Source organism: Momordica charantia (genome assembly GCF_013281855.1).
Source record: "Momordica charantia cultivar OHB3-1 chromosome 5 unlocalized genomic scaffold, Mcharantia_2.0 BLBB01000005.1, whole genome shotgun sequence".
Classification (NCBI taxonomy): domain Eukaryota; kingdom Viridiplantae; phylum Streptophyta; class Magnoliopsida; order Cucurbitales; family Cucurbitaceae; genus Momordica; species Momordica charantia.
In genome coordinates, this window is record NW_028275163.1 from 23792522 (window position 1) to 23806546 (window position 14025).

A 14025-nucleotide genomic window follows, 5' to 3' on the forward strand; every position below is an offset into this window, starting at 1 on the left:
AAGTATTTCAACCATTTTTTTTTTCTTTTGAAACTTACATCAATAGTACAACAACTTTGGAGGAAAATCTAATTAACACTGACACTCGTGTTGGGACGAACCTTATTAGTTAACAATGGGATTTAAACTAAATTTGAGATATATTTGCACGATATTACAACTTATTTATTTATTATTATATTTTTTGAAATCAAGTAATGTATTAGAGAAAGCTAGTTTAATCAAACTAGACGATGACTTATAGACAACTAAAAAATAATAAAAGTCAAAATGATATATCTCAACAGTAATTGACATATATCTCTAACAAGAGATTGTGAGTTTGATTTTCCACCCCCACATATTGTACTAAAAAATAATAAAATTTGAAAATACCCTCCCTATAATATATAGACCAAAAATATAGTTTGATTAAATTAACTCAAATTTTAAATTTTGGAGCCACGATGAATTAATTGATATATTGATCATATAAATTTTTGGTCATAAAATGTCATCTCGACGATGGGATGATACATTGCACCATGTTGATCAAGATAATGTCAGTTCATCTCATTGACAATATCACCTATGACTATTATGGTAAACTGATACAACAAATCAAATAGAAGTCGATTAACTAGTGAGTCAACTAATATCCAACTTGAACATGATTCAACTGAAACACTTTTAAGCAAAATATTTACAAGTAAAAATGATAAAATAATATTTTTATTAATGTTTTGACCAGAAATGAAAACGAGAACAATAAATAAAAAAACTTGATTTTGTTGTTTCCAAAATTTGTACCTACTTACAAATGAGGAACGAGGAACGAGAAACATGAACAATTACCACATGGATTCCATGTTGCTCAAAAATTGAAAACAAAAAGTATAAAATATAAAAGGCACTTCATTAGCTATATTTTTATACCAAGAAGTGATCTCGCATGACATAGATCTATATTTCTTAGATGATCTTGATCTGCCCCGATCTCCATTTTAGTCATGAAATGAGATATCTTACCAACTGAGTTATGAAAACGAATGTAAATTAAACAGATGTATAACGTCGAATAGACAATAACTAGAAGGGAAGGAAGATTATTATTAAGAAACACATTTCTATTATATATACTAACCAATTTCCTTCCTCCGGGTTGCTTGGCAAAAAACAACCTACAAAAGAGGTGGTGAAACAATACAAGCACGAGAAAATGCGCATCCAGCCATTACCACTCTGCAAACGAGCCACATTCCAGTTCAACGATCCGAGCGATATGTGCCCTCGTAGAGACGGGCTGTATTTTATTAGCAAAAGACAAAATTTCATCAAACAGATCTTACAAAATATACATTTGGTTATAGGCCAAACCAGTGAAGTGGGAGCCTTGGTGAGGTGCCAAGATGAGGATCCAATTCAAAGAGCCTCAAAAGAATCAGTCGGAGAATTTTAACCCAATCTTCTGATCTAACTGCCCTGGCTACCGTTGTATGGGCGGCTTTCAAACACTCCGACTTCGAAAATTAATAGGCAGATGAAATAAGAGGTGATACAGAGTAATGAGCTAGTTTTAGGTACTACGTTATTCAACAGGATATGTCATCTGTATGCGTCTTTGTAGGCATTCCTGCTGTGACTGCCACTGTTTTAGTATTGACATCATAGGTTGACAACACTGTCCTCTGAAACAAATCAGTTAAGACAACATAGAAACCGATCAGAACATTTTTCGAATGCTTAACAATGTGCGGAGAACACATTACTATTCAATTCCAAAAGGACTATCAACCAGAGTCTCCAGAATGTTATCCTTCAATGTGGGAATTACACAATGTCAGTTTCTAAGAATCGTCTTTTCGATATAATATAACGCGCAAAAGAGCTCAGTACGCATTTTCAGAAAAGCAGAATAATGTTTAATGCTTGGATCAAAACCCTCAAGAAAATAGATTTTGTAGAATTCAAAGGTAACTAGCGGCAACTAGTAATCTGGTTTCACAGTCCACTCTATCAATAAAATGGGAATGTATAATTGCATTTCAAGTCATAGAACTTCACTCTAGGGGTGCTCAAAAAATCCGATGACTTGAAAAATCAATCAACCCAATCAATACTGTTAATAAATGAAAACTTTATGGATTGGATTGGTTCAAGAGTTCACCTAAAACAAATTTGAATTAAACCGAACCAACCTGAACTCATTATTACTTTTTTAAATCATTTCTCTCGTTGACCATAAAATATATACGGATATATTTATTTTTAATTTTATTTCATTCAATAATTCTTTATGGATTATTCATTCTCCAACTTTTAAAAATAACTTTTAAAGTTTTTTGGGTGTAATTTTTCACCACAAAAATAAACATTCATCTTGATTTAGTGTTAGAAAAATATGTAAATAAATGTTTAAGATATTAACATTTACATTTTTATTTTGAATGAGTGACCCAAATAACCTGAATCAACTCAACCGAAATATTTAAGGTTTGCGTTGTTTGGATTCATTATTTAATAAAAGTTGTTTAGGTTGAATAAATTTACAACTCTTAACAATTTGGTTGGATTTGAAAAGTATTTCAATCCAACCCATTAACACTCCTACTTCGTTCTAATCAAATATAAAAAGCACAAGGTTTTTCATAACCAACCATGCTAAGGGAGAGAGGCTTCTGGCACAAGATATAAAAACATGTGCAACTGATACTAAAAAGTACATGGCAGAACAGACAGATGCAGACATATATATACTTGGAGAATGGAAGTATGCCAGACTTACGAGTGGTTCAAAGTCGGGGCTGGACAAGTTAAAAGTGAGGTTTCTCATCAACAACAAAACCTGCAAGTCACCAACTGTAGTTATGAGCGAGTGCTTGAGGTAATTTCCAGAAGGGTGTTTTACACTCATTAATGTGGAGTCTCTAATGATCATCATGGTTTGTAACTGAGCATAATAAACAAGCAGACTATGATTTATAATCGACTAATTGTGCACGACGGTCTAAACTAGCTGATTATTCATCTACAATTACAGACACTAACTATACTTGGAAGTACAAGTCAAAGGAACAACGACAGATTTTCAAACTTACTGTTTCGAAGTTGATGGGATCCATCTCCTTGAGTTTATTCACATGTTCTTTACTGTCTGGGTCGAAAACGCTTCCAATGAAGCCATAAACTTCAGCAAAATCTGGTAGACCTGCAGGATACCGAATAAACAGAAGTTAGATCATCGTTTTACCTAAAAGCACCCACCCTCACACGTGGTTTTACACGGAGTTAACGTTATATAATCAAGCTAGAAGGTTACCGTGAAGCATAGGAGCTTGTTTTCCCTGGTTAGCCATATCAGGGCTCCCAATACCATTGAAGCTGCTACTAATGATCATCGCTGTCCCTTCTGATGCAATATCAGCTGAATTGTATCATCAGGTGATAAGGTAAGAGCTGAAGACGTCCAATTTACAATGCCAGTCTACTACATTGAAATACTACTACATTGAAATAAATATGCCTACCGTCAGATCTATGAAGATTTGTAAATTCATCTTGTGGTTGCATGATTTTGCTAGATGAAGGGTTGATCATTATTGAAGTGTCGTCCCAAGGAGAATATCCAGGTGCTAGGGTATTAACTGAAGAAGGATAAGCCATTGATGCTTGCAACGGTACCAAAACTGTCAAATAGGAGTTAGATAAGTGCATCAGAAATTAGAAGATTTGAAATATATGTTTTGCTTATTTATGAATCATACTGCCGTACCATTTTTGGATGCCTTCTGTGGATAAGGATGTGAAGCCTTGCGTTTTGGGCGTGGTGGAGGTACATGTGCCATCGTTCCATTTTTTTGGACTTTCAAAAAGTATTTTTGGGCGTGACTTCGAATCTGCAGCATGGACTGTAGAGTAAAGATCATGTTGTCGGAAGAAATCATAGAGCAAAAGCTCCAACAAACCAAATCGACCGTCTTTCACCTGAATAACAGTCTTTGAACCTACAAAATCTTCAATTTTCTTCCAGTCACGATCAAACCTGAAAATTTAACATAGATTCTAAAATTGCTGAATTCGTAAATTTCTTCTCCTCCAATTCTCTTCAGTTACTGGATAAAAATGAGCGAATTTCTAATCTCAAATCGTAAAATTGCCACCAGAGGTGAAATTATAAATTAAGTGCATAGTTTCTCCTCAAAAAATGACCTCTCCCTATTCGTTTTTTGGGATTCTATTGAATTGAGCTCAATTCCGATTCTTTCTTTTCCAATTGATTCTTTTCATAGCTCCAGCACTCTGATTTCACGTCAGTTAATAACTAACCTACAAAATCCTCGGATTACAGAGCAATAAAATCATAGCTCATAACGACGCCACGACTAAATTCTGGATGAAACATAATCAAGCGATATGGAATGACGAAGAGCGAGAACACTAAAATTACACCATCACAGTTGAGATAACTCGAAGTTTAAATCCTAAAACCACGCAGCCTCAACATCATAGCCAGAAAAAAAGTCGTGAAGATTACAAAATATGCGGGAGACGAAACTTTCTCCGGAAGTTATAAAGCAATTCATAACAAAAGTAATCATCTCCAAAGAAGGACTTAGTTATTTGCTTTCAGAAGGTAGAATTAGAGATTGAGATGAATATCAGTTGAAGAAATCTCATAGATAACTACAAGTAACGCTAAAGAAACTCACAGCTGAAGAGCTTCGAGGAATTTGTCGTGCTCTTCTTCGGTCCAGCTTTCTCTGGACTTGGTAATGGTGTAGGGCTTCCGGACCTTCTTGCCGGAGGAATCTGCAGCAGTGGACGCCGCCATGGAAGATTGTGGATTGGAAGCGTTGGAGTTCATCTGATCGATAATCATTCAGAGCGTGATAAGGCTGAATCGGAGCAGAGACGGAGGAAGGTAGGCAGTGGCGGGCAAGGTGAGAAAACTTGTGGAGCGAAATTTGACACCTTTCGTTTGGTTGGCCACTACGAAGCGTTCGATTAAAACGATTTAATCGCCTACCGTACATTGCCTTCCTCGTCGTTGTATATAATCCATTTTAAATGTTTATTTATTTATTATTATTATTTTTTTAAAGAATTGACTCTTGTGTTCTATGGATTCTGATATAAGACGATAGATTCATGAGGATCAAATTCAGCTTTTTGTCGATGAAATTAAGAAGAAATTACGAATGAAAATTATTGACGGCTTCATTCTTACTCGAAGACCTATAAGTTGTCCACACCCTAACAATTCATGCTCGGAAGACTTGTATTCTAAAATTTGAATTGAAAAAAATGATTTCTTGAATTGTTCGTGTGTTTCACGAAGACGCTCTCCCTCTCTTGACTATTTAGAGTACTAAAAAAAATGACACACCATAAAATATTGATATAATAAAATATAAAATAAGTTAATAAGGATGATATATACATATCTATACTCTTGGATTGACCAGTCTTTGATATATATAGATGTCGATAAATTATTCATGTAAACTACCTTCAATATATTTGATTTGATTGGATGTTCATGATTATTATAAATTACACATTTTTATTAACTCGTCTTATTAATCGTCATAATTCTCGTGTCTTCGATTTATATCAACTCTTATAACTTATATTTTTAAAATCTTATAAATAGTGGTTGTTTATACGAAGTTTTAGTAAAACACATCTCAATGTAAGTCAATAGATAAATTTCACATTTTTTCTTTACTCTCATTTATTCATCTTCCCTTCTTTATGTTTTGTGTTCTTCTTAGTTTACGAGAGATTTGTTCATATTAACTTTTGTGTATAATTTTGACTTTTATAATCTATATTAATGTCATATTTACAATTGATTAAATGTAATTAATGACTTCATAAATAATATCCATTACATATCGAATAATATTTTAAAATTACATAAATATAAAGGCGATTATTGTATTCACTTATTTGTTTACGTTGTCGTTGGGTAGTTGATCCATGCTTGATATTTATTTGAGGTGAGTAATGTATAAATGAATTGAGATTATGTTGGCTTTAGAATTTTTATTTTATATAATATTAAGATCAACACAATAAACAAAATATTATATATCATTAAAAAACCGAAAAAATAAATACTATATGAGATTTTGTTTATTAATTGTCTTCCTTCAGTTTACTAGTTATTATTGTTATTTTTAATCTTTTAACGTATTTTTTCACCTTTTCTTAAGTTATTGTTCTACAAAAATTACATGTTTATGAGGTAATTTATAGTCAAATTACCTTAACACAGGCAAGCCATTCAATCATAAATTTTAGACTATATAAAAAACGGTTTCAAAAAATTACAGTTATCAAATTTGTTTATAATGTTTATTTTTATATTTCATCATCGTTTTTTTATTAGTCTCTTATCCAATTCACTATTTGATTTGTATTTTTTGAATACAATGTGGGATGAAGGATCAAACTCACAATCTTTTGGTTAGATAGCCGTGTTCACTCTGACAACATTTATTTTTAAATTATAGATTTTATCTTAGTATATTAACAGGTGTGATGATGATTCGAATCTACAATCGAAATATATGTTCAAGTTGATAATTGACTTATTACATACAAAACTGAAAATTTAGAATTTTATTAGATACAAAAATTAAATATATATCTAATAAATTAATTAACTTTATAAAACATGCGATAAAACATAGATCTCTTAGATACCAAATTCAACAAATTTAAAATTTAACGAGCTATTATGAAACTTAGCCTTTTAGAAATTAGTAATAATAATAATAAAAAAGGCCCTCGAAAACGATATTCCAAACAAATAAAAACTTTTCTATTCAAAAAAATGGTTTTAGTTTCTTTTTAAGAAATAATAATAATAAAGTTCAATAGACTTGAACTGAAGCTACACGGGAGGAGACACTGTCGCCGATGTTTTGGCGTTCTTCAACAATTTAGGTGGCCTAATAATCGGGAATCGGGACACAAAGTGGGCCCATAACAGATTTTGGATAGCTACGCGCGAGTAATTGCGGACCACGAATCCCTGATTACTCCACCTCCTCGTCTCTGTCTCCCTCTCGTTCTCGTACTTCTGTCGTTAGGCCAATAAAAAAAAATAAAAAAACACCGAATTTATTTTTTCTTTTTCTTTTTGTTAGGAATAGGATTGGATTTACACGCTGGACGTTATAGTGTCCACAAGATCCGACGGCCGAGATTTATCTTCTTGCCCACTTGTTTTTAGTGGTGCACATTTGGGCTGGGTGGGCCCAACTACCCCGGTCATCAACGCTCAAACTTTTCCACACTCTTTCTTTTGTCGACACGTGGCAAGGTTAACTCCCACATGTGATTAATATAAAATAATAAATAAATATATTTATTTTTTTCCTCGAAAAACGACAATTAACGTGCGGGCCGCGGCACAGAAGCGAAGGAAACAGAGACGGGAGAATGAGACACGAGTGGCTCGTGTTTTGCCAAAGAAGGCAATGCGGTGGGGGCATTAATGTCATATCCGCCTTTAGTGCTTGATAAAATTTAAAAAATAAAAATAAAGAAAGAAAAAAAATAATGTAAAGTAAGTTATATATTCTCTTAAAGAAAAAAGAAAAAACAAATAAATAGAGTACGCTATATATAAATGGAATATTCATTTTACTAGTGTTAAATTGATTTATAATAAATTAATATAATATCTATCTACTATGTTCAATATTTCTCTTATAATTTGACATCCACATACAAGATTAATCAATATTTACATCGTGTCTTTTAAAAAGCCAACAATCATATTATTAATAATAAGTTGTTTAACGTAGTTAATATTTTTAAAATATCCATCTATTAAATTAAATATTGTTTTATGCATTTTTCTATTTTCCTGTTTTTTTCCTACCAATGTTAATTAATTCTAACTTTATCAATTTTTTTTTACATTAATATATAAAATTTTGATTTGTACCGATATATTTTACTGCATTTTGATGGGCCGGCCATGAAAAAAGACAAACATATTTATTCAACATTCTTAAACTTCTCTATACAATTATCACAAACAAAGGTCAAGTACGATAAATATCTAAAAATTTGAGTTTCCAGTACATTTAAAACAAACATGTATACGATAATAAGACATAACTTACCTGATATAATTTTTTAAAGACATGAGAAATCTAAATTATCTCACTCTTCTGTTGAACTGAATGATCCCTTAAAATTTCGATAGGATTAAAAATATCATATTCTAATCAAGTCTTTTTCTTTCTTTTTGATCTTTATTTATTTCTATTGCAATATTTGAAAATTCATGTCCATCATATAGTCGAGTTCATGCTAAAAATTTGACTTTTTAGATAAAGCAATAATACTTCCACAGTTTCAATTTGACTTTTTAGATAAAGCAATAATACTTCCACATCTTCAATTGCATGCTGCCAAGACATGTAGCCCAATAGGGGGTTGACACGTGGGTGACATTATTTATTTAAAAAATACCTTTTAACAAACATGAATGACAAATAGTTGACTCATACTGATTTTGTTCTCACAATTAAATATTTGATAAGTAAAAGAGAGAAATGTTAAAAAATATATTTTTTTAAATAATGAGGTGTCAATTTTTCAATAGTAGTGTGAATTTGAAATGACAAAATTTAGCGAAATAATTTCCAACATGAATATAAAGTGCACGTGTCAAAATGCTCATTAGATCACATGCTTTGGAAGTAGGGAATTGTTGGTGCCAGAACATTGAGAAGTAATACTCAAAAGATAAATATGGGGGACCATTGAGGTGTAAACTCTTTAATAAGCTATACAAATTTTATCAATCAACGAATTAACCTAAATGTTAACAAACATCACATTAGCATTTAGTTAAACTTCTCAAGTATTGAAGTTACAGCGGCCAACTAATTAGTGGTGGATTTCCAACCTCCAAAATTAATTTGTAGAAAATATATACTTTGTTGACATTAGTGTACTAAAAGTGTGAATAGAAGTCTAATCCTATCTGATAGGATATGAGATTTCTTTTTCTAGATGGGTTGTTATTTACTTTCTTTTTTTTCATGTTTATGTGCTGTGTTTTGTTGTCTTTCTTGTTTATGTTCCAAATAACGTGTGTCTTTCTTGTTTGCATATTTCTGCTAAAGTCTCGTGATAATTTATCAATATATATTATTGTTGGGATTGGTGGGGCCAAATCAATGGAGGATAGGAAGAAAAGAATGAAAATGGAATGAGGATGCTGTAGAAACCATGCTGGTTGAAGAGAGTGCACTCTTAATGCTGTCAAAATTCGAAGAAAATTCGAATTACACAGGCACGCGGGCGGGGATGTAACGCTACAAAAGTCGTAGCGTTGAGACATCATATGGACAATGTCTCAATGTTACGATGTAATTCTTTATATACTTCGCTTCGATTAGGTTTTTTTTTCCTTTTATGTTGTGTGGTTGCACAATTGAGTGGCAGCTGAGAGTGTTGCACAATTTGAGAGGTGGCTCTGAGGCAGTGTGTTGGCAGCATAGAGACAGATGAGATCCCGAGTTGTAGAATATTGCCGGCAACTAGTTCTTATAAGTATTGGTGAGATTCTTCATTATTGTATTTCTAGGTTTCTATTGGTGCAGTACCTAGAATCTAGGTGGTTTTTGTGGAGTCCTCTAGAGAGTGATTATTGCTGAGAAAATTGTATCCTCATTGTACTATCCCAAATATAATAGAACCCACACCTCGTAGAAGACTACACATAGTCATAGTTGGGTCAATCAATATAAATCTCTTGTATCGTTTATGTGCTTTCTCTGATTTTTTATTGCGTAGTTTACTGTGACTTGCTGAATAACTCTGGAAAAGGAAAAAAAAGTTACTATAACCATAACGGTTAACTATTCTATTGTGAGCATAGTAGCAGGAGTGTTTTTCCCAACCATTATGACTTGTAAATTATGTGAGTCCACAATTTTCTTCAGAAATAAAAGAAGACACTACTTGGTTTTACATTTAAATAATCAATTTATAACTGGGCCAAGAGTAGGAGAAATCGAACGGCCAGGCCCAACTCATCCTCGCGTTCAGGAAAGGCCCAAAATGGCTGACGTGGGTTCCACGGGGCCCACATAGGCGACGATTCGGATGACGTGGAAGATTTAGAGGCTTGAAGTTCTCCCAGCGGGATAACAGAAGGAACGAGGGAGGGGGGCCAGTCAGGCGGATCGGTGGATGCAGACCAGGGTCTGAATTCTGCGTTTCAAGCTGGAATTGGAATCTCTGCCGCGATGTTAATGGATATTCAGGCTCGAATCGGAACCATAATCGCACCTCATAGCTTTTTCTCGAGAAACAAACAGAAATCATCTTCGTCGCCATCGTCGTCGTCATCTTCTTCTTCTTCTGTTTACAACTGCTCGCCGGTGGTACCGCTGTGCTTGGGGAGGAGGCCTAAAGATCCACCAAAAGACGACGATAACGATGATCAGACACGTACGGCATCGGTATCCCTTTCTCTCTTTTACTGATTTTAGGTTTGATTTTAACTTCTCCTTCGTTGATGAACTCTCTAGCTATTTTGGATTTTAAGTTGAGAGATGCCAAGGATCAACTGGAAACCATGCTTAATAAACTAATCGAAATGGCGTACTAGCGTAGAGGCTTTTTCCGAAGTGAATTAGTGCTAAGAAATGTTTTCCACATTTTCCGTCGTTTTTGTTGTTGTCATTGGAGTTGTAGTTTGAAATCTGGATTTCCGTTTCTTTTAAAACTAGGTTTAGTATTTTGTTTAGTTCAAGTTTTGTCTACTCGCCGATGAAGTTCTTTTAATGAGTGTTTCAGCGATGAAAGCAATCACTGGTTGGAGAATGTCTTGATAATGTGCATAGCGAGATGAATAATTTTCCATCCCTGAATTGCTCAATCAAGCCAAGCATGAGGATGCTCTTGATCAAAGTGCTTTTCAAAGCAGTACTATGCTTTAGCTTGATAATGTTCTTGATCACTCGGATAAAGGAATATAACTTCTGATTTGCCCTGCTCTAATTCTAGAGAAGCTGCTTAATCTCCTGAATGTGTTTTAACATCATTTCCAACAGTATTTCTGTTGTCCCTCGATTTTGAACGAGTGATTCTATTCAATGACCAGGAGTTACATGTCTAGCATCTAGAATCAAGTGTCATTTGTTCTTAATGTCATCAGTTAGCTTATAGAAGCACTAGATCCAGAAGGGAAATCAGATGACCCAACTGCCAATTTTGATTATATATATTGTAAATTTTAATCTTTAAGGCCCTGCCCACTCCAAGATCAGTTTCAATAAGTTTTGAGAGTAAAAAGGGATTTAGATTATTTTAAGTTTTCGATTTGGAGACTTGAGCTTAAGACTTGGAGAGTTTCTTCAAACATCCCTAGCCCCTACAGTTGGACATCTTTGGGAGTAACTTGGATGTTTTTAATTTGTAAGCTAAATATCTGAGTTTTCCAATACCAAATGTAATGTCGTGGGATCAAGCTGATGTTCGACATGGATGTCAACCGTTTGAACAACATAAAGTAAATGTTTCATTTGCCCAGACATTTTTTGGGCCAATGAGTCCACTGCCTGTGAAGTTTTTCAGCAGGGGTGATACGCATATTGCAAGGCATGAAGTTAAATTACTCTAATTTGCTGAATCATATCAAATATCTAATTTACACTCTACATCATTGATTGCCCATTATGTCTATCAGGGGATAAGTTCTCAACCGATTGGGACAAGGCTTGGTCCAAGTTCAGAAAGCGCGGGAAAAAGACCATCTTCTCCGATTTCTCTCCAGACAAATACGTAAGCTGGAACCCGCGGAGGTCGGAATACCCATTGTCTGAGGAAGTAGATCCCATCAAAAGAACAGAGAGGTCAAACCTGATGCTGTGGACTAGTCCAAGGTTTACTCTTGCAGGTGCAATTGTAATAGTCACATTCTTGTTGGTTTATACCATTCTTGCACCAATTAATAAGTGATTTTTGCTGGAGTCTTAAACTTTCTGGTCCTAACTAGCTTCTTCTGATAATGTTGATGATCGTAAAAACGGATTCAGTTGAGGAAGGTGTGAAAATTTGTGTGAAAATTCAATGGAATCTTGGGTTTCTGTTATGCATACTGAGCTTTCTAGTGGAAAATTTGGTCCATATCTAATCCTGAATGAAGTGTCTTTGGTCTTGTTTGGTCTAACGATCATTAGTGGATCCCCACTCAAATATACTTTCATACACACATATTTTCACCTCTGTATTTTTTTTTTTTTGCATATATATATATATATATTTTAAATATTTTCAAAATCTAAGTCTTAAAAAAAAACTAGTTTTCAAATACTCGTTTTTGTTTTTTGTTTTTTAAATTTGACTAAGAGTTCAAATTTGTTTTCTAGAATGTGAAAATTACATATTGAAGAAATGACGAGCAAATAAGAGTAATTTTTAAAAATAGGAAAAAAAAGAAAAAAGAAATGGGTGTCAAATGGCCTAAAAGAATTGGTTTGTAAAATTTTGTTATTACATTATTTCAATTAGGCTAACAATGGAATGTTTTAGAAGTGTCATGAAAGCACCCAGATAAAATCGAAATGAGAATATATCAAATGCTCTTTATTTTTCACAAAAATAAATTATTGGTGATAAGGAATCAGGAGATGCACCCAGATATCCCAACAAAGTTAGCATAGCTTTAGCACCCTCATCATCTACCTCATCTCAATAATATTCATTAAATAAGATAAAGTTCAATGTAGGTAAGTTATCTTCAATGCATATAAGTCATCTACACTCGTTGTCTAAACTAAAAAAAATTAAAAATTCCTATCTACTCCAAGTTGAATGCGCGATGCCAAAGTCTTTAAATCTAACTGCAAAATTATGGGGGAAGAAAGTATATCAACATAAAAAATTATGAATATATCATATGGAAAACTACAAAAATTGTGAACAAGAATGTTATTAACAAGTAAAAGCACAGTAGAATATCATCTATGAACGGATTTTCCCCACCATTCATTTTGAAAACTATAATCTTCTCCTATATTGGCATGTTCCACATCATTGCATTGATCGAGTTCTCTCCGTATCTCTTCAGCAAATTCTGCATTTTCATCCTCATCTTGATCATGTGATCTCGTTATTATGCTGTACGTAAAATTAAAATTTTTTTTATGGTCCTTATTAAGAATAAATAAATCAACATATTCGATATTAACCATAAAAGGTTAAAAAAAATTATAAAATTGGAATATCATTTATAAGAAAGTTAAGAGGACTATTTCTATACCATTCTTTATCAAAATCATTATCTTTCTCAATATTGGTAGGTTCCACGTTATTGCTTGCATCAAGTATCCTAATGAGCTCTTCATACTCATCTTCATCCCGTGACTTCATTTGTATTTTTGTACTATAAGGAAAAAAAGTGAAACCCTTATTTATGATCATTATTGATAAAAATAAATTCACATATTTCAATTATTAACGATAAAAGTTAAAAAAAAAAAATTGACGGCTTAAAAAAAGTACTATAATGTTTTTAGATATTGGTAGGATCCATATTATTGTGGCATTCTTTGAGTTGCCTCATAATCTTGTCATAAGGATCTTGATCATGTATTGTGTTTTTGTACTTTAACAAAAATTTAAATCTCGTTTATGATTATTATTAAAGAAAAATAAATCAATACCTACAATTCAGATGAATGAACTAACGTAAACAATTCATTATCTAATAAAATCTTACCATGCATCAGACCAACCTTCCATATTGTCCAATTTTTTATGACATAACTCCACTTGCGTTGGGCTACAAAATTAAAATATTGTTTATAGAATTATTTTTAAAAAGCATACATAAAGAAACATGCATTATCATTTAAAATTAAACTCCTACCATGAATGAGTAGATAGCATATCGTTGGAATTTGGATCACAAAATTGCATTTGTGCAGTTGGACTGTAGAGTTAAAATACTGTTAATAGTCTTGTTTATATAGTCACTATTAAAGAAAAATTAATCAAATATTA

General features: G+C 33.0%; 2 protein-coding genes across 3 annotated transcripts; one reads left to right on the forward strand and one right to left on the reverse strand.

The window, feature by feature from the left end:
• Positions 1-695: 695 nt before the first annotated feature.
• On the reverse strand, positions 696-5012 carry LOC111015153 (protein REVEILLE 8). Of its 2 annotated transcripts, none has more exons than XM_088123823.1 (9): positions 4689-5012; positions 3964-4021; positions 3752-3875; positions 3507-3665; positions 3299-3388; positions 3078-3187; positions 2765-2824; positions 1124-1667; positions 696-1011 (listed from the first exon to the last, which is right to left on the reverse strand). In XM_088123823.1, the coding sequence occupies exons 1-8, from the start codon at positions 4856-4858 to the stop codon at positions 1572-1574; spliced, it is 867 nt and encodes a 288-aa protein (XP_087979949.1). In that variant the 5' UTR covers positions 4859-5012; the 3' UTR covers positions 696-1011; positions 1124-1571. The 2 variants fall into 2 exon arrangements, with proteins under 2 accessions (XP_087979949.1, XP_087979948.1); XM_088123822.1 differs by having other exon boundaries at positions 3299-3403; positions 4689-5011.
• A 5144-nt stretch (positions 5013-10156) lies between these two features.
• Positions 10157-12116, forward strand: LOC111014931 (2,3-bisphosphoglycerate-independent phosphoglycerate mutase). The gene is made up of 2 exons (XM_022289802.2): positions 10157-10467; positions 11708-12116. Exons 1-2 carry the CDS (start codon positions 10263-10265, stop codon positions 11977-11979), a joined length of 477 nt encoding a protein of 158 aa, XP_022145494.1. The 5' UTR covers positions 10157-10262; the 3' UTR covers positions 11980-12116.
• The last annotated feature ends 1909 nt before the right edge of the window (positions 12117-14025 follow it).

Coding starts and splice junctions, on each gene's coding strand:
- LOC111015153 (XM_088123822.1), bottom strand. CDS start 4,858: ATGATTATCGATCAGATGAACTCCAACGCTTCCAATCCACAATCTTCC. Junction 3,876..3,963: donor GTTCAAAGACTGTTATTCAG/GTGAAAGACGGT, acceptor TCCATGCTGCAG/ATTCGAAGTCACGCCCAAAA. Junction 3,404..3,506: donor AAATCTTCATAGATCTGACG/GTAGGCATATTT, acceptor GATACAATTCAG/CTGATATTGCATCAGAAGGG.
- LOC111014931 (XM_022289802.2), top strand. CDS start 10,263: ATGTTAATGGATATTCAGGCTCGAATCGGAACCATAATCGCACCTCAT. Junction 10,468..11,707: donor CGATAACGATGATCAGACAC/GTACGGCATCGG, acceptor TATGTCTATCAG/GGGATAAGTTCTCAACCGAT.